Source organism: Vanessa atalanta, chromosome 14 (assembly GCF_905147765.1).
Source record: "Vanessa atalanta chromosome 14, ilVanAtal1.2, whole genome shotgun sequence".
NCBI lineage: Eukaryota > Metazoa > Arthropoda > Insecta > Lepidoptera > Nymphalidae > Vanessa > Vanessa atalanta.
In genome coordinates, this window is record NC_061884.1 from 3,909,600 (window position 1) to 3,928,371 (window position 18,772).

Below are 18,772 nucleotides of genomic sequence, written 5' to 3' on the forward strand. Positions count from 1 at the left end.
TGAAATAACAATTTAATCGAAATTTGTTCTTGATCATATACTTGATGGTAGGGCTTTGTGCAAGCCCTGAAGTATTTAGAATTTTTCCGGTTTAAAGAGGTGAGTGACCCAGTGTAACTACAGGTACACAGGACGAGGACAGATTAATTGGTGTATGGAAAGATTAAAATTTCATACAATATTCATACAAATGTATGTGAATGGGTAGTGGTGACCACTTACCATCAGATTCATTCGCCAATCCTACCTATGGCATGTAAAAGTAAATCATCGATTCATTCAATTAAGAAAATCGGCTTCATTGTTATTGTTATAATATGTAAATTCAAGTTCTAGTTAGTTAACTGTGTTAAAATAATTTCAGACTTATAAAAAATATTAGAGAGTAAATACATTTCAATCATTAAATTAGCTACTATGTTAACTCAATCACGATTCCTTCCATTCATTTACAGATTTGACTGTATTGGGAGAATCTTGACATACTGGTGACCATCAAATCAGCTAAGTAAATAGATAGATAGGTTCTTAAAAAAAGTAGTCCCGTTAGTGCAAAACGACGCCTTATTTTTTGTGTGGCTAAACTCCGCGTTTATTTAACAGATTTTTTGCAATTCTGAAACCTATGACCGGTTTTGTTTTGAATTTAATTCATTTTAAACTGACGACGTCCGTTCGCACGTTTTACATTTGTTTTTTTTTTATACAACCATAACGCTGCTTTTTACCCGACCAGTAACTTTTTTCCGCTCTCTAAAATTAATTCTTAATTAAATCGTTTCGTATTTAATAAATCGCAATCAAGAATCCTCTTTAATTTTCTGCATATCTACGGCTCTTCAAAATAAGACCATAGCCGATCTTTTATGTGCTATCGTCCCATAAACACTGGGACAAAAATCGGCTTACGCTATTAGTAAATAAGATTGACATTTTATTAAATCTTTAATAACAGCCTCTACCAGGAATTTGCATTTATTTCTGATTGGATAACAAGCTACACAGCAAAATGAGACGTTATAAGTCATCTAAAACATTTAAAACTTTAATATTATTAAATATTTTGTTGGTACAAATATATTTGCATCTATAAATATCAATATTACCCTTAAAATTCCAATAGCAGTGAGTAACGCATGCTTACGCGAGTGTTGCCCGGCGCGATGACCGCCGGACAAACATACGTACGTTGTTATTTATGTTTTTTGTTGGCTCCCGTCCAGGTGACCGCTGCGCAAACGCATACGTTTATTTAGAAAGCGTTCAATTCTGTCTGCGGAATCGTTTGCGGAAAACTTAAATGGCACAATGACTCTATACTTATTTTTATGCATTTTATTTTTTATATTGAAGATAATATTGACAATAAGTGTCACATAAAATATATTTTTCAAATGTTTGATTTACGTTTACAATTCAATTTGTGCTAAGCAGTGAAGGAAGGCATTGACACTCATATTGGAGTAACGGTGTTGCCCAGCGCTGGGATCACTATGGGCTGTTACTTTTTTATTTTTTAACTATTTTATAAGCCAACACATACGCTCGTCACCACAACCGCTGTTTTTACAAAGCAAAACAGTTAACCTCAAAATTAATTTAAACTCATCACGTATACTCATACATATTATGAATGTAAATTAACTCTGTCTGTCAATCAGTCTGTCTGTAACGCTTTCACGGCCCAACCTCTGAACCGCATGTGATAAAATTTTGTATGAAACAAATTTGAACCCCAAGGAAGGACATAGGCAACCAACCCCTTAAACGGAAGAGAAGCCGCGGGCTACAACTAATATGCAATAATAACAGTAACCTTCTATATAAATTTATACCAAATGACATAGCGATTCACCGCAACAAGCTGAACTCAGATGATTTAGCGATAAAATGCGCAATGTTAAGTTAAACGGCCAATACAGCAGCTAACAATGGGAACGATGATTTTGCATAATTTTATTGATCCAAATATCCGTGGATCATTGATCATTGGGTCAATAATGCGTATTAAACTTGTCATGATTCAGTAGTGATGTACAAACATAAACAACTAAGTATCGATGCTACTATTCCTTTATCGAGTCGATAATATTTTTTTATTCTTAATATGTCTAATTGTAAATAAATATTTACGTATTGTATGCGCCATAGTTGTATATTTTAAACATCAATGGCTTCATTTATTTTTATGTAAAAATAATCTATGAAGATCCGTTTGAGTCCCTTCCACTTACTAGTTATTTTACCGCTAAACAAGATTATCTTTTTTGTTATGTCTTGATCTAAATTATGAGTGAGCCAATACAGACACTAGGCAGATAACATCTAAGATCCCTTGGTTAGCAGCGAATAGAAATGGCTTATACTTGTTAAAGTAATGTCTATGGGTAACTTACACCAGTGGTAGCACACAAATATCAGTAATTATTTTAAAAAATCGCAAATTTATTCTATATTAATTTAATAATTAAATCACTTACCAAAATTAAAATATCGATGTCGATAAAAAGTCGATGCTAACCAATAGGAGAACAACCCGCATTCGTGCAAATCCGCTGTCCGCCGATGCGTGCCAAATGACATGATCGATCATAGCTTTATACTTAAGTCCAGGTGTGGATTCGATCTGTGCAACAATTTGGGCACACAGACTTTAAGAAAACATTTTTATTATTACAAAAGCACGTGCGTTAAATTTTACATTTATACGAGAGACGTAAATTGACGTAACTGTTTTTTATTGTTGACTGTAAAGAAGCATTAAGCGAGCTTCTTTTACATTGGGATGGCAAGTAGTACTAAAAAAAGATATTCTTTACACTTTCAATACCGGTAATTACTAGTTTTATGTAATATGACTTACCTCTTGGGTCTGAAATTAAATAGTCTAAAAAATCAATTTTAAAACAATCAATGGATATATATACCACTAATCAAAGTAAAAGTCGAGATTGTCCAGTGGTTGGTACATGTGAATTTTAACCAATGAGAGCAAATCGGGATAAACAGACTGAATTTTGATATGCTAAATTCGTGTTTACATAAATAAATCTTGTGTGTTGGCAGTGAAAACAGTGCGAGTAAACATGCATGTGTCGAATTAAAAGCAGCCACATGTACATATATCCACCAATCTCGATTTGAACAGCGTCTTGAAATAAGATACAAACATTCTTCTTAAAAAAATTACACTAACCCATTTGCCGTTTACAAGCTCTTACTATATTTGAAATCTAACCGTACCGACTTATTATATAAAATGTTAGTTCCCTGCCTACCAAACAAGACAATCTTTAAAATGATCTTTTTAACGTTCGTCTTAGCAATTTTTAATTGAACCGTCATCAAAACTTGGACATAAATACAAATAAATAAATTTTAAATGACTAATATTTTGACACAAAGATTTTACACGGTTCAATAAATTACTACTCGTATCGTCCAGTATTTATTCATATCACAGATAATTATATTCAGACCTGAACTTTTATGGTGTAAGAACTCACTTCGTTTACTTTAAATGTTATTATTAATAGGTACAAGTTTTTTCTACAATGGAATAGATTTATAATCTTACCACCTAGCAAAAATCAGCACGATCTGTTCGGACTTTTTATTAATATCCTTAGGTTTTCGTAAACGAAAGATGATTTTTATTCTATAATACTTATCACTCGGTTTTGAAATGATCATTAAAATCAGATTTAAACCTCTTTGGTCATCTTTTGCATCATCGATCAAAATAACATTCAGATTAGTTAAGAAAATATTAATCACAGTTTTAAAAATATTAAATATATATTATAATGAAAAAGCAGTTCAAATTTGAACGAAGCATCTTTTTTGAAGCGATTTTTTGTGTGTTTTTGAAGTGCTAAGGAATTGTGTTGTTACTAAAAACTATTAAAATTAATATAATAATTTCAAAATTAATTAAAAATACATAAAATTAGTAAAAATTAAACATAACAACAGTTATCTGAGCAACAAAATAACTGAATAAGTGCAAATAATATTGTTATATAATAGAATAGTTAATACAGCGCTTTATATAGAAAATGCTTTCAAATAAACGTTATTACGATACTAAGATTTAGTAAATAAAATTAGATACGTGAGCAGTTATTTTACAGTATTAAGGTGGATAACGTCCTAAATTCATTGCAATGAATCATATCTTATTTATCAACAGCAATAACTACATATATTTACTTATAAACGCCAAAAAAAATTAAATAAAGAACTCTATAAAGCAATCACACGTATGAGGTAACAAAAAACACACACAAAACTTCTCAACTTTCAAATCAAACACCGGCCAATATTTGCACCCCATTGTTTACGCAAACTTCTCACATGCCGGTTAACACGCAAAAACCCTTGTTGCCCAATAAAAATCACCAACAAGTCCGGTCGGATATCAGAAATTTTCCCACCCTCAAAAATTCCTTACAACAATTTTATTACATCGAATAGCTGAGCGAAATAAGACCTTATTATTTAGCCAGTATAGCATACTATAGGTGAAGGTACATATTTGTGGATTAAGGCTTTCCCTTTCAGTAAATTTGGTCCATATGTTAGGACAAGTGAACTGACTTCTTTACTGGACACCCTAAATTGAGTGCGTGAGGGAGGAAATGGTATTTATTGGAATTTCCTATGGGTGAACGTCTCGATCACTCTCACTATAGGGTTCTTTGGAAGTGATAAGTGAATTTACAAATAGCTTTTATTTGGTATTTAGATTCAGAGATTGAAAATTATAGAAACAAATCAAGTTATTTAATTTTAATTGAAATCGTACTATACTTTTAGAAATATTTATTTTCTGAACATTATTATATTGAAATAGTAATATTATTATGTACTTATTATTGAATTAAAATATTAAAGAACATTCATTGTGAAATCGATAAATATTCAAAATTAGTTTTTTATTAAAATATTAACATATATTAATGAAGTCCTAGTAATCATTTAGTAACAAAATAAGATTGAACCGTTGACAGTATTTTATATATTATTCAAATAACAGTCAATCAATAGCATCAATACGAAGTGGATTATATACATCATACAGCAGCATATTATATTTATCATAAAAGTGAGAACTTGAGTGATTAACTTACCTACATGTAAAATTGAAAATACCGTTAGATAACAATCTATCACGCGAGATTGTAAACTGACCTAACAGAATTACTCTCTGAATATATTTTCAAAATCTCAATAACCCTGAATATTATCAATAAAAAATGTATCAATAAAAAAAAAATCAAAATTTATATATTTCAAATACAACGCTAAGCAAATATTACTTTTATCGGCCCCCATTCCTGAATAATTCATTTCACACACCGGAAGTGGGATCAATTGGGCGGAAGACTTGACCGGGTCGAGTGACCCTTCCCTTGTCCCTTCATCATTTTAAGCCCTCATGAAAGCGGCTTTTAGGATTCCTTGAGCATGTTTTCTTGAGTAAGCTAAGGAGTTATTCGATTTGAAAGAATGTGACATTTCAATAACAATATATATTTATATTGACGTAACGTCAAATAGATATTATGAATGTTTATTAGAGTTTTTTAGTTAAACAATTATTTCCCTCGTCAAGCTTATAATAAGCAAATAATAAAGCATTTTAAAATTAGGTTTCTACGTTTAACTTAAAATCAAAAGCTTAGTTTTGGAAATATGGATGATAAAGTTCATAATAAAAATACGACCTAACAAAGAGTCATGAAGGACATAATGCTCATAACATTTTACAATGCTATACCTATTAAAGGTACGCCGTTGTTTCTATCATGTTTTTTATTATTGTTAATGTAGGAAGAGAGTGATTTTCATACAGTATCAGTCTGATTATTTGTTTCTGTGTATATAGCCTTATATTAATTTAAAATTATAAATTACGGAAAATTGTAATTTAAGTTGTCAATGACTTCCCTATTTTTTAAATGTAATTACATAAAAAATTCGAAAATATCGAATTTTACAGACGAGGCTTTATTATTGTGCAAACCTTTTGTCATTAGAAACAAAACGAATAAATGAAAAAAATACCTGAATGACCAATATTTTTAATACGTACAAGCTATGTCTCTAACTGTATTGTTAAAAAAATAAAACCGAATAAAATAATAATTTAATTAACAACAATCCACCAAAAAAATATACAAAAGTCATCACAAACGATTGCCTTAACTTAGAATTTTATGTAATTAAAATATTTTTGATCGTAAAATTTAAATATCGATGAGTCAACACTTGCGCGAGAAATGTCGGTAAACCTTAAGGTATACACGGTCGCTTTTAAAGCTAGAGCCTATTTGTATGGGTAGGCAACTACAAGCTTATAATTTCGAGTAAGAGGCCATCTTAAATTTTCCAAAAAATATTAAGCGACGCACAAAACAATAAAGATGGTAAAAGAAGATTATATACAAAAGTATGACTGTAGCATAAGGATTCGGGCGAACCGCAAGAAAGCGATACGCAGTGTACTAAGGTACGCTTATAGTGATGCAACAGCAGCTATGAACTTTCCTGTTGCCGTTTCGTTTTAAAAACTTTTAGCAAAACTTTGGAAATCAATGTTGCTCCTACTTTTCTTTGTCACTGAAGTGTGGTTTCTTTTTCTATATGTATGTTCTCCATCTCTATATTTTCATGTTACTTTATACAAATGAGACCTTAACGACCGTCTGTAAAACCAACAAAATGGTGACAAAGAACAGAACTGAAGGCGGAATAGTCTTCGAAGATTTATTTTCTTGCACTAGCGATCTGGGTGCCACTACAGTTGGTATGGCGAATGCTTGATTATTACAACGGTTCAGCTAAAGACAGAAAAAAATATAATTATTTTAATTAACTGGCAAATGAAACATCTTATGGCAAAAATACATCATTGCCAATAGGTAAAGTCTCTGAAAGCAATTATGTTAACCATTCCTTTAACTAAAAATGAAATGTAGAATTGATTTCCATTTAATCAGTATCCTGATTCAGAAAATTTAATTTCTTAAATAACCTAATGAGAATGTTCTAGAAGACCACTATTTTTTTTCTTGATTGATTTCAACAAGTGCAGTGGATTTTTTATTGGATGGTTCGTTTACTATAGCAAAAGCCAACCGTCAATAAAATCTCATATATTACAGTCTGCAAAAACAGATACTCTTTTTTTCACAATTTCTCATAATCCAAACGGAACAAAAATCTAAAACGACCAATTCTATTGCCGGATCAAACTAAACATCGTATGCAAAAGCTAAAAAGCTAAAATGATACACCGTGAATCTGCAATTATTCTTTTGTTCTTTATTTTATCATTAATCATCATTCAAATTCAACACTCTTTCGAAGTTTTATTGAAATCCATCTGATTTATAATAAAATATTCCATGCACAATTAAAAAACAAGTTTATTTAAGATAATGTTTTTACTTCTGAAATGATGATCAATAATAATCTTTAAAAAGTATCCGATCTCATGACAGTTTATTATAGAAATAATCTGTTGATTTTTATTATACTTACATCACAGCAGGTCGTTTCGGGAGAACCGATACATCCCGACTTACAGCCTCGTACTACGGCCTCAAAAGTGTTGCCCTTTGATATGACAGATGTGGAGCACTTATCATCAACGCTATGGCACGTAATCGTTTGAACTCTGGAAACAAATTCAATACGAAAGACCAATCAAATATCATTTTGCAATCGCCATTGCTATACTTTCAAACTAAACTTTAATACTTCTCAATATTATTAAATGTTTCGTCGTCAACCAAGCAATGCATTTTCTTAAAACATTTATCGTTTATTGTTTCAAACAATATTACAAACACTTAAATCAGGTATTCTCAAAGTTTTCAAAATGTGTCTCTTCCTAGTTTTATTGTTTTGACATTTGACAGAAGAAGACACCCCATTATTTAACTAATCACCACATAAATAACATTTACAAATGAAGCTGTTATTGATTAATTGCTAAATAGATTAAAGAGAAACTTTCTGATGTGAAACTTCTGACTCATACAACAGAATAAAGTAACTAATTGACGCTATAATGACAAAAGTGTTATAATAATTTTACCTGTATTTTGTAGGATCCAGACACGCCTTTAGTGGTGTATCAGACTTATATGCGCAAACATAGCATTCCAATGGGCGCATCTTGGTCGTTCTAGTTACTGGTATTGTATGGGTTGTATGCAACTGTATAGCTGGTGCCCGCCTTCCGATACTCTCTTCAGCTTTTTCTGCTATAGTATCATCCTCATCATCATCCTCATCGTTCTCATCACCATCGCTAGAGTCATCTTTTCTTCTAAGCAAAATGCACTTATTATTAAAGGAACTTATTAAGTTTGTGGGCTTTGTTGCCTAGGTTATTACTAACTCATCATTTATAAACAAACACCTATTATTTTTTGTTCCAGTTTGAAGGATGAGTGAGCCAGTGCGATTCAGGGACAAGAGGTATAAGATCTAGATAACTACAAAACATTAGATCATTTGCCAGAAAGCATTGATCTATAAAATAATAATAATATCAACATATTTAAGCCGGCAACACTGTGGCAAACATGTGGGCACCTTTAAATTTAATTAAATTAAATTAGTATTTGAAGGAATTCATCATTCCGTGAATGTCATTTACGACTACTATTCATTTATTTGACGTACTTATCTAAAACTGAAAGCTTAACATTATTTAAAAAAAGGTGATATTTTCCTTATATTATGAAGTAAACAAACAATTATGAAGTTTGAAAAGAAACCCGCTGTGTTTCTTTCGCGAGTTCTTTACAGGTTTGATGGTTTCATTTGCGAACCGGCAATAGTTTTTACTTTTGATACAAAAGTCAGTGCAGTCAGTCATATCAAATAAAGAAATTTAAGTATCAATTCAAAAACTACTGGATAACAGTTACTTAATTAATCCATAAGTTTAATGAATTGTGGGTATTTAACTTTGTATTACTGTCATAATATTAATAATGAGCAAGGAGTCAGTAAAATGCTTTTACATATAAACTATACATTAAGAAAACGATATATTTAATTGCTAACTATCGAGTAAGTACACAAAAGGTAAGTTAATAAATTGAAACTTAAGACAACCAAATTATAACAAGCTCACTCGTCATCATCGTCATCTTGTGATTTACTTAATGAAGGCAGAAGTAGAAGAACCGCAAGCACCAAACAATACCTCCACCGAACCATGACACTTTCTGGATTACTCCAACACAACGAAATTTATCCTCTCTTACACGATAGATTTGTCATTTTATAACCTAAACTGTTTATTCACCATTTAGCGGTTGAAAATTTTACAACTGACAGAGCTCGTCGAATTTTATGTTTGGAATTTTTCTTTTCGTTCTTCTTGAAAAGTATTTAATGGTATTTTAAACCTCTTTTGTTGATTGTATGTAAATAAATACGGATGACTTATTACAATAATAATACGCAGGATGTAGAGTACAAGCAATTTTTATTTTAAAATATACAGTTTTGCAATATTACAATAATTAAATACACAGCGAAAAGACATCTAAAAATATAGGAGTAAGTAGGTAAATGTAAAATATGTTTAAATGATTTCAACACCAAACTATACAAACCAAATTTAATAATATATTATTAAATACGAAAATGTAAGTTTTCGTTTAAAATGTTCTGTTAGAATATTGAATTTAATTTCACGTCGTGACATCTATTGATGAGTTTCCGAACTAGCTACTCGCAAATAGGTGGCGCTTAAACGTAATAATAGTGGCCAGATTGAGTATTAATATACAACATATTCTGTAAATATAATTTTAATGATATATAATATATAAACATTTCTATAAATATAAAACAAATAATATTTTTACAATAGGCATCTGTAGACAATAATTCACCTTATTAAATTATTTAAGGGAAAAGTAATCCTATGAGATATGTAAGTTAAATATTAAGAGAGTATTCTACCGATCAAAATGGTATATATTGTTTTAGTGAAGAACAATTTAAGTCTTTTTTGTTTGACAGAGACCTTGGCCAAAATGATATAGAATCTAAAAAGTAGAGATAAACTAATGTAACAAAAAGTTTTCGACTGCACAAAGTCAATACAACCTTACTGTTGCAGGAAGGTTGTATTGACTTTTATAAGAAACGATTCTATAAAAATGCTGCAAATATTTGATTACTATTACTTTATACCAATAAATAAAATGTATTTTTAATTTGATATACTTATTAAATTAGTCATATTATTACATAAAAAAAATGAAAATGATAAAACAGTTTGGAGCAAGTGTTCGTCGATTTTCATTTACATTTCGTTGTATATGATTACTGCATTATAATTGATAAAAAGTGGGACTAATTCATTTATTGGCGATTATTTTCGGTACAGTCTACTTACCAAACCTATGGTGAGTTTTAATTTAATTGATCCTGTAATAATCTCCTGATTAGATAGCAATCTCAGAATTATTTAAACGTCTGTGTACAGGGATTTATTGGCTTTAGACCTCGTCTCAAAGTTTGGGTCAGTAAAAAGTTAAGAAATCCTCTTACATTTCCGTACATCGCATAACGTCGGATAATAATTATTAAAACCTTTCGTACTACATCTGATCTTTATCTAGTCGGATCAGATTGTCGCTTATCGAATAGAAAAGTGATGAAAAGAGACTTGCGTTACTTACATTATTGTGCTGTAATATTTTCAGCATAGTGCCGTACTATGCTTTCTTCAGTAGCATAACTTCAGGCCAGCTTTCTTGAATAACTTGTTAAGACTTTTTTTATGGTATAGGTTGGCGGACAAGCATATGCGCCGCCTGATAGTAAGTGTTCACCACCGCCCATAGACAATGGCACTGTAAGAAATATTAACCATTCCTTACATCGCCAATGCGCCATCAACCTTGGGATCTAAGATGTTATGTCCCTTGTGCCTGTAATTACATTGGCTAACTCACCCTTCAAACCCGAACACAACAATACTAAGTACTGCTGTTTGGCTGTAGAATATTTATTCATTAACCTTAATTTTCTAGAAGTATTAATATAAAATTATATATAATTCTGACAATCCCAAAGGACATAACATCTTAGTTCCCTGGGTTACGTACTTACGTGCGTAAGTAGTATAAGGAATAACTTACAATTACAACGATACCAACATCTATGGCAGTGGTGATCACTTACCTTCAGGTGGCCAGTTTGCTAGATAACCTGTGATTAAGCAGTGATGAAAAATTCCTATGGTAAGTTAAAGTTAGAGAAGTTCACATTAACTTCCTTGCATAAACACGTAATCCTTCCTATATAGACTCTGAATTTCGTCCAGCCAAATACTTTGAAAAAATGCACATTGACAATTAAATCTTTATCTCGACAATAATCATTTTCTTAATCCTTTACAATCCATATTCGCTCGAGTTTTAGGCGTTGGTCGTCAGGTGTAAGTCAGACCTTCGTCCTTGGAGTTCAAGCTTGCTTCATAACAATTCGTTTCATTAGTTTAGCCGGGACAAAGGCAGCCAGACGGAGTTTCGCATTTATAATATTAGTATAGATATTGAACCTACAATTGACAACAAACAACTGTCAAAATATTACTGAGTTTGTTATGTTCCATCCAAATATTTAACTCAGCGAGTGACGTATTCGGAGTCATCGCACCGGCCTTCAAATTATATAGGCGTTCTTATCGTAGTGCGATATCCAGGTGTGTATACCAAAAGGCGGTAATTATCTAGGAATGATTTTCTTCTGGTGTTCTGCATATGGAGGAACCGATAAGCGTTGGGGAAAAGGTGTTCTAGAGTGGAGAGCGCGTATCGTCAAACGTAGCGTAGGACGTCCTCAGGCAAGGTGGAGTGACGATTTGCGCAACACGACTGGCAGGAGCTGGATGCGAGTAGCCGAAGATAGATCACAATGGCGTGCAAAGGAGAGGCCTATGTCCAGCAGTGGACAAGTATGGGCTGCTGATGATTTTCTTCTATATTTTTATTAAATCTACTTCTCAGCTGATTACTTTTTTCTATCACATATATACGGATTATGTCAGATTTATCACCATTCATCTTAATAAGAATAATGTCAGCAATCATACTTACTAGCACTGTTATTTGAGATTAACTCGCAATCCTAATTCAAAAAAAGAATCTAAATATTAATCCTGAAGAATCGGAAGCTACAATCCTCTGCAGCAAAGAGACAATTGCAGGGATTTGTTGGTAGGTAATACCGTAAACTTATAACTTACAAACTTGATCGATGATTAATATTTTGCTATCTGTTTTTTTAAGGCTCCATAAATATGAAAATAAATATAACCGTGGCTCCCTACACGTTTTCACCGGAAACTACATAATTTATTTCTTCCCCATATACTCGTGTAATCCGAATGCACCTACGTAACTAAAGGAGGTTCTTGAATCGCAAACGCATCATCAAAAATCATCAGAATAACTGACACTTATTTTACAAAAAGTACATTTTACGGTCAAACCAAAAACATTTCACGTCGCTATCTGGCTTCGACGCGTCTGTTCCATGATGACGGAAATCGCAGCCTGATCCTTCCTCTACAAATAGTAATACTGAATAGTAAATAGCCTGTGAATGTCCTACAGCTGTGCTAAGGCCTTCTCTCCTTGAGGAGAAGGCTTGAAGCTGTTCCAATGCGACCTCGTTAATACGAGCCTTCAAAAACATATAACAGTATTTTCTCCTATCGACACGTGGAGGTTTCTTCACGATTTTTTCCTACATCGCTAAGCACGTGATGAATTATGAACATGCTTAAAGGCATGAATTTTAGTGGTCTCGGCTCATTGTCACTCGATAAGTAAATCCAGAAGTATTAATATTAATAAAAATCGTTTATTATAATTTTCGTTTTAAAATTAAAATCGTAATCTTCAAAGTATTCATAGTTAAATGTTAATTTACTGTCACTCGATAACAAGGAAAGTTAATATCGAGTTTTACTTTTAAAATTCAAATGACCTAATATTACCGTAGAATGGCAAAGATTTACAATGTTATTGCGGGAAGAGACCATAAAATAGCCACCATTTAAATTTTTATGTTCCGTTATCGCCATCCCAAGCAGCGGCGAGGTGATCTAATTAGAAATTATGGAAAACCCCGATTTTTTTTCTATAAATAACCCCTTATTGATATAATATAATGGCCTATAAAATTATGACACATTTTTATTGAAGTACCTTTATTTAAAGATGTTTCTTCTAAACGTGACTCAAAATCAAAGATATCTTGTTTTTGTGTTCTTTAATAAAATAAATAAATAAAATAAATAAATGTTACATCATTTTATTTATTTCTAATAAGCAGCATCTAATAAGATAGTACTATTTTTTAATTATAAATTTTATTATAAAATCTCTCTCTTCTACAAATTTTCTATAAGTTATCATAGCGGCTAAGACGTTATTATTTTTTAATATTAATCATAACACTTTCACCACCAAATCATCAAACATTCTACCGCTAAACAGAAGTAGGTACTCAGTATTTGTATTGGAGGTGGTGACCACTTACCATCAGGTACAATGAAATCCTATTTTGAAATTGTAACAAATGCATTGATGCAATGATTTTCCTTGCGCCATAAAACACCTTAACATCATAGGGTACCTGTGTTGTAAGGTGTTTTCTGTACGTCTGGTACTGTCATTACCCCCTTCTCCACATGCGGGTCACCCTGCCAGTAACTAGTTCGATACGGAATATAATATAAAACAGTCATATTAAAAACATTAAAAAAATCTCCTGCAAATTTTAGTTACATAGGTTTTATTTTTTCATAAAACATAATACTCAAATAAATAAATTTTCATTTCAAACAAATTAATTTAAATGATAAATGAATATTACCATATATTTGTCATAATGTTTATATATAACACTAGCTGAACTTGCGGCTTTACTCTCGCGAAATTTATAAAACACAAACACCTAACCCCCTTTTAACCCCCCTTAGCTCCCCCCCAGAGTTTCGTAGAATCCGTTCTTAGCGGATGTCTACACCCTATAAGGAATCTAACTGCCAAATTTCAAGTTTGTAGGTGTTATAGTTTCTGAGATATCGTGATTATTCAGTTAGTGGTATGTCGCTTTTATATAAATAGATATATTTTGCGTCCACTGGTGACAGGGTTGTAATTTTTTTGAATTTTGAATTCCGAATTGCGTTTTAACGGACATAACCCCGTGCTAGCATACATGGATTATTTATTTTATTATTTTATTTAACTTTATAATTTTTAAGTTTATATGTAGTATATGTAATTATTTAACTTCTCAATATATTCTCAATTATTCTTTAGTAAATAATTTGATATAATTGAATTATTTATATTGAGTTAGGTAGTTATTTTATTGAGTTAGTTATCATAGCCGAGATGGCTTAATGGTAAGAATACGTAAAATTTAACCGATGACACTAAATTCAAACCAAGGCATCAACACTGGATTTTACATGTGCTATAGTGTATAAATTCGAAATTGTGCTCAGCGATGAAGGCATAACCTGCATGTTTTTTTTATAAAAATGTTCTACATATGTATGTTCGATAGGTACATACTCTAACTTACATTGGAGCAGCTTAGAGGAATAGGCTCCGAAACATCCTCAGAAGCCTTAACTTTAGCACCACAATCTTCTCAAATAATGTAATACAAATAGCGTAAAACTGCTGAGTATCTTGTCGTTTTTTTTGGAAAAATCCTTAAAACTTCTAAGATTATTCTCGAACAAAGTACATTTTAATAGCAATCTTTGATTATTAATTTTAAAACGAGCATTATAGTAATCGCATATTATCTATAATATCTGAAATCCAACCTTGATAATAAGCTACTTTATCATTACACCCTCTCGGTAAATAAGTTGGTAACGTCTGGCCGCCAACTCACGTGCCGCGCGCTCATTGGTCAAATCAAATAGCGCGCGCTAACCCGTCTTCTTTGTTACACATTTCCGTCCCCGTCACGAAATCGTTCCCACAGTTTTTGTAGATAAATTAGAGGAAAGATATTACTTATCAATAAATATTGATTGATTGTTTACAAATAGATGTTTGGATATCTGCATTGAAAATAACTCATAAGGCTATTTTTTTACCATAAAATTATCCATATTAGCCGACCTAGTCCTAAAGATATCGTCTTAGCTAAATTGGTATAATTTTTAAGCATCTAAATAACGATGTACGAGCAGAATAATAATTTTTAATCCATTATGATAAAGAAACTGCATTAAGGAAGCAACAAGTTCTATTCATATCATCACATAAAAGTATTTTATAGTCTTCCGGAGTTATAATGTAAAGGAACATTATACGTCAGCTGTTATATAATAGTGGTAACTGAATTATAATAGAAAAATTAAATCAAATAAAATTGCATATTATATTTGGTAGGACTGTATGCAAGCCCCTCTGGGTAGGTATCGCTAAACAGCTCTACTTAGTATGTTGTTTCGGTATGAAGGGTGAGTAAGCCAGTGTATCTAATTAAAGGACAAAGCTTCTTAGCCCCAAATACCCATTGGCGCAGAGACGACGTAAGAAATGTTTAATAATTTTTACAGCGCCTATATCCATAAGCGTTAACCACTTGCCATTAGCCAGTCAGTCCTCCTGTTATAGGTACGTCCTTATATTAGAAATTTTAAAAAATAGTGCATTATTTATCGTACTTCTATCCCAAGTTTTGATTTAAGTGCACATCTAATCTCAGTATATTTATACATCTTTATACTCTAAAAATAATAACAATAATCATATTTAGACGTCCAATTAGAGCCTTAAAAGAATTGCTCAATTATTATTTCATACAACTATTATATCCCTTTTTGTATTCATGTAAAAATATATACGGTTTTATTTTAGTAAAATATTGCATGCTCGTGAGAAACATTAAAAGGTCTTAACAAAGCGAGGTTATTGTGGAAACGATTAGCGCTCGCCTAGACCCTAGGCCAATCCAGCTACGTTTTAACGTTAGGTATATCAAAGGGCTTAAGCTTCCATCAAAGGTGCTATTAATAACGAAGAGCAACCTAAACGTGGCTTTTTCAAACACGCACACACTCGCCCCTTTCCGTGTCTCTCGCCTAGCCGGCTCCGCTGTCGCCCCACAAAGCCGGCCCGCCCGCAATCCCCGTACAAACCCGAATACACGACCTCATTAAAAAATGAAACTCTACAAACGTGCCCCAGACTACAAAACGCAACTTGTCAAAGCGAAAAGCGCTACCTAGCGGTGAGTAGCGGAACTACGCCACTCGCGGAACCAACCTCTGTACTTTTTTAATTAGCCTCATACACTGAATGAATGCGTGAAATACGTTAGATTTTTTTTCTCTCGTACGCGGTTAGTTTGGTTGCTTTGAGTAAAGTATGTTAATTCAACGGCTCTCATGTTTTTTGAACTGTTCGTGAGGGAGCGTAACTTTGTGGCATAGAGTGCTTAATTAGCAACGAATTACTAATAATGTTATTTAACAATATTTTTATGGGAAAACTACAAAATCAGGCATTACAACTCGAACATCTTTGCTTTAATCATGAAAAGAGTTTTAAGAAGCGGTATCCGTGAAAGTGAGCAAGTCGCGCAAGTCTTTTATCTCGGCTAGGTTCGCTCAAAAAGTGCAAACTCTGTACAAAGTTCACTTTCGCCTTGTGAACTAATTTTTCGCTCGGTGTCAAGTTCATGGCTGTGGGACGAGGGGTGCGGGGTGTGCGGGGACGGGGGGCCGAGGGACGGGGCGCTATGATAAAATAAAATATTCATTATGATTGCTCCGAGCGCCAATGTTCACGAAAGCGCGATTGTGCAGCTGACGAGAATTGGCTCTTGAAGTTTTGAATTTAAAACTATGTTAGGTATAAGAAATTATTTCAACTAAATTATAAATATATAATCCATAACATAACTTTGAAATGAAATATATTTTTTAGTACACCGAATTATGTATATCTTTTTTTAGGAACATTGTAACATAAAATTGTGTATTTTCATGTTATTGCTTACAAAATACATTTAAGTATCCTTTAAAATGTCTAGCACACAATCCCTACTATAATGTTACTATAACTACTACTATGTCATATCTATCAAAAATAATAATATCATAAAAAGAAAAACTAAAGGAGCCAATATGACAGAACTCGACAAAATAGTACAAGACTTGAAAACTGACGTAAAAATCGTCCCAGACCTACCTCAATGGGGAACGGCGAGACTCGCAGATTCTTTTCTTACTCTTAATTAGCCCATTAATTTGTAAGTAAAGTTTATTCCGTTCACAGTTTGTCGATTCACGTAAGACTTGAAACAATTTATGAAGACTTGTTTTACGTATAAGTAAGCATGTATTTGTGTTTATTGTAACGTTTTATGAAATATGTATTATAAAAATTGTGTTGTAAATTAAGTCTTAATAATTATTTTTAAGTTTGTTTAACCTTTTATTTTTAATTCGATATCTTTTTTTATATATATTATACTTTAATGAGACGATCCAGTACATGGATATAATGTTTGCAAACATTATGAAAAAATGGTTAAAAATCCACATGAATCGGATAACAGCTACCAGTACCATCAACTCGGAGCAGTGGTTAGGATAAGTTCCAATAGTAAGTGTGTACTTATGTAAGTTAAGAGGAGAGAAGGCCTTATCCTCAGTGGGACATTTATTATCAGAATATTTTACTTTTTACCGAGATAATTAAAAATATATATTATTTTAGTTTCATTTTTACCTTGGAAGATACCAATAGAATTATAGCTGATATTTTTTAATTATATAAGTCTGCTTGTTGGCAGACAGTCACTGTCATTGTCATTGTGTATTGACATACGTCATCAACCTTGTAAGCTAAGGTGTTATGTCTCTTGTGCCTGTAGTTACACTGGCTCATTATACCTTCAAACCGGAACATTATAGTACCTACTATGTATTGCTGCTTAGCGATAGAATATATCATGAGTGGGTGGTACCTAACCAGACGGGCTTACCACCAAGTAAAGCTATAAATTTATCGAATTAAAGTTATAATAGACGAGGTTACTCACTTCAGTGATATTAATTTCAGCCCATTGATTTGTTGTAGCTGAAAAAAATCGTCGGCAAAACTTATCAACATTTCGGGCTATTGTTCAAAGTGACACTTTCCCTGAAGCGTTACTTTTTCGGTATTTGTGTTCCGAAACGAAACGATTTTAACTTTAAGTTAATATAATTTTGATCCTTTGATGACTTGAAAAGCTAAGTAAAATTTTGCTTTAAATTTCATGATAAGTTACTGTTCCAACACTAATTCTTTCCATCAATTGTATCCCAACTTAATGCCTACATATAGGTAGGTGGGGGTTGAAGGGGAGGTTAGATCACGTAAGATCGGTGATGTCATGTACATACTGAGGCTGACAGAGTTAACATCCAACTTATTAGACATTTCGGAAATTCGGTTTAGCTCTGACATCGCTGGTTTACTGATAAAAGTGATGATAAAACGTAATGTATCGACTATCGATAAAAAAGTACCTGAAATTTATAAAGACTGATTATATTTTAAACTTATTTTGTTCATAGTTATTAACAAAGTTTTTTTTATATTATTAACATGCCAATGACTGATATGACTTGACGTCTTATTATATAGGGATTAAAACTTAATCATTGTTTTTTAAGAAACAGAATTTGGTA

The 18,772-nt window shown here is 32.2% G+C and overlaps 1 protein-coding gene across 2 annotated transcripts; it reads right to left on the reverse strand.

Moving 5' to 3' along the window:
* Positions 1-6,140: 6,140 nt before the first annotated feature.
* On the reverse strand, positions 6,141-9,342 carry LOC125068779. Of its 2 annotated transcripts, none has more exons than XM_047678089.1 (4): positions 9,158-9,342; positions 8,108-8,338; positions 7,549-7,684; positions 6,141-6,845 (listed from the first exon to the last, which is right to left on the reverse strand). In XM_047678089.1, the coding sequence occupies exons 1-4, from the start codon at positions 9,241-9,243 to the stop codon at positions 6,684-6,686; spliced, it is 615 nt and encodes a 204-aa protein (XP_047534045.1). In that variant the 5' UTR covers positions 9,244-9,342; the 3' UTR covers positions 6,141-6,683. The 2 variants fall into 2 exon arrangements, with proteins under 2 accessions (XP_047534045.1, XP_047534044.1); XM_047678088.1 differs by having other exon boundaries at positions 8,108-8,341.
* Positions 9,343-18,772: the final 9,430 nt, after the last annotated feature.

What these genes read in the sequence shown, in the direction of transcription:
- LOC125068779 (XM_047678088.1), bottom strand. Translation starts at nt 9,243, where the DNA reads ATGGTTCGGTGGAGGTATTGTTTGGTGCTTGCGGTTCTTCTACTTCTG. An exon ending in CAAGATGACGATGATGACGA is followed by an intron (nt 8,342 to 9,157) that starts GTGAGCTTGTTA and finishes CATTTTGCTTAG; the next exon opens with AAGAAAAGATGACTCTAGCG. An exon ending in CCGAAACGACCTGCTGTGAT is followed by an intron (nt 6,846 to 7,548) that starts GTAAGTATAATA and finishes TTCTGTCTTTAG; the next exon opens with CTGAACCGTTGTAATAATCA.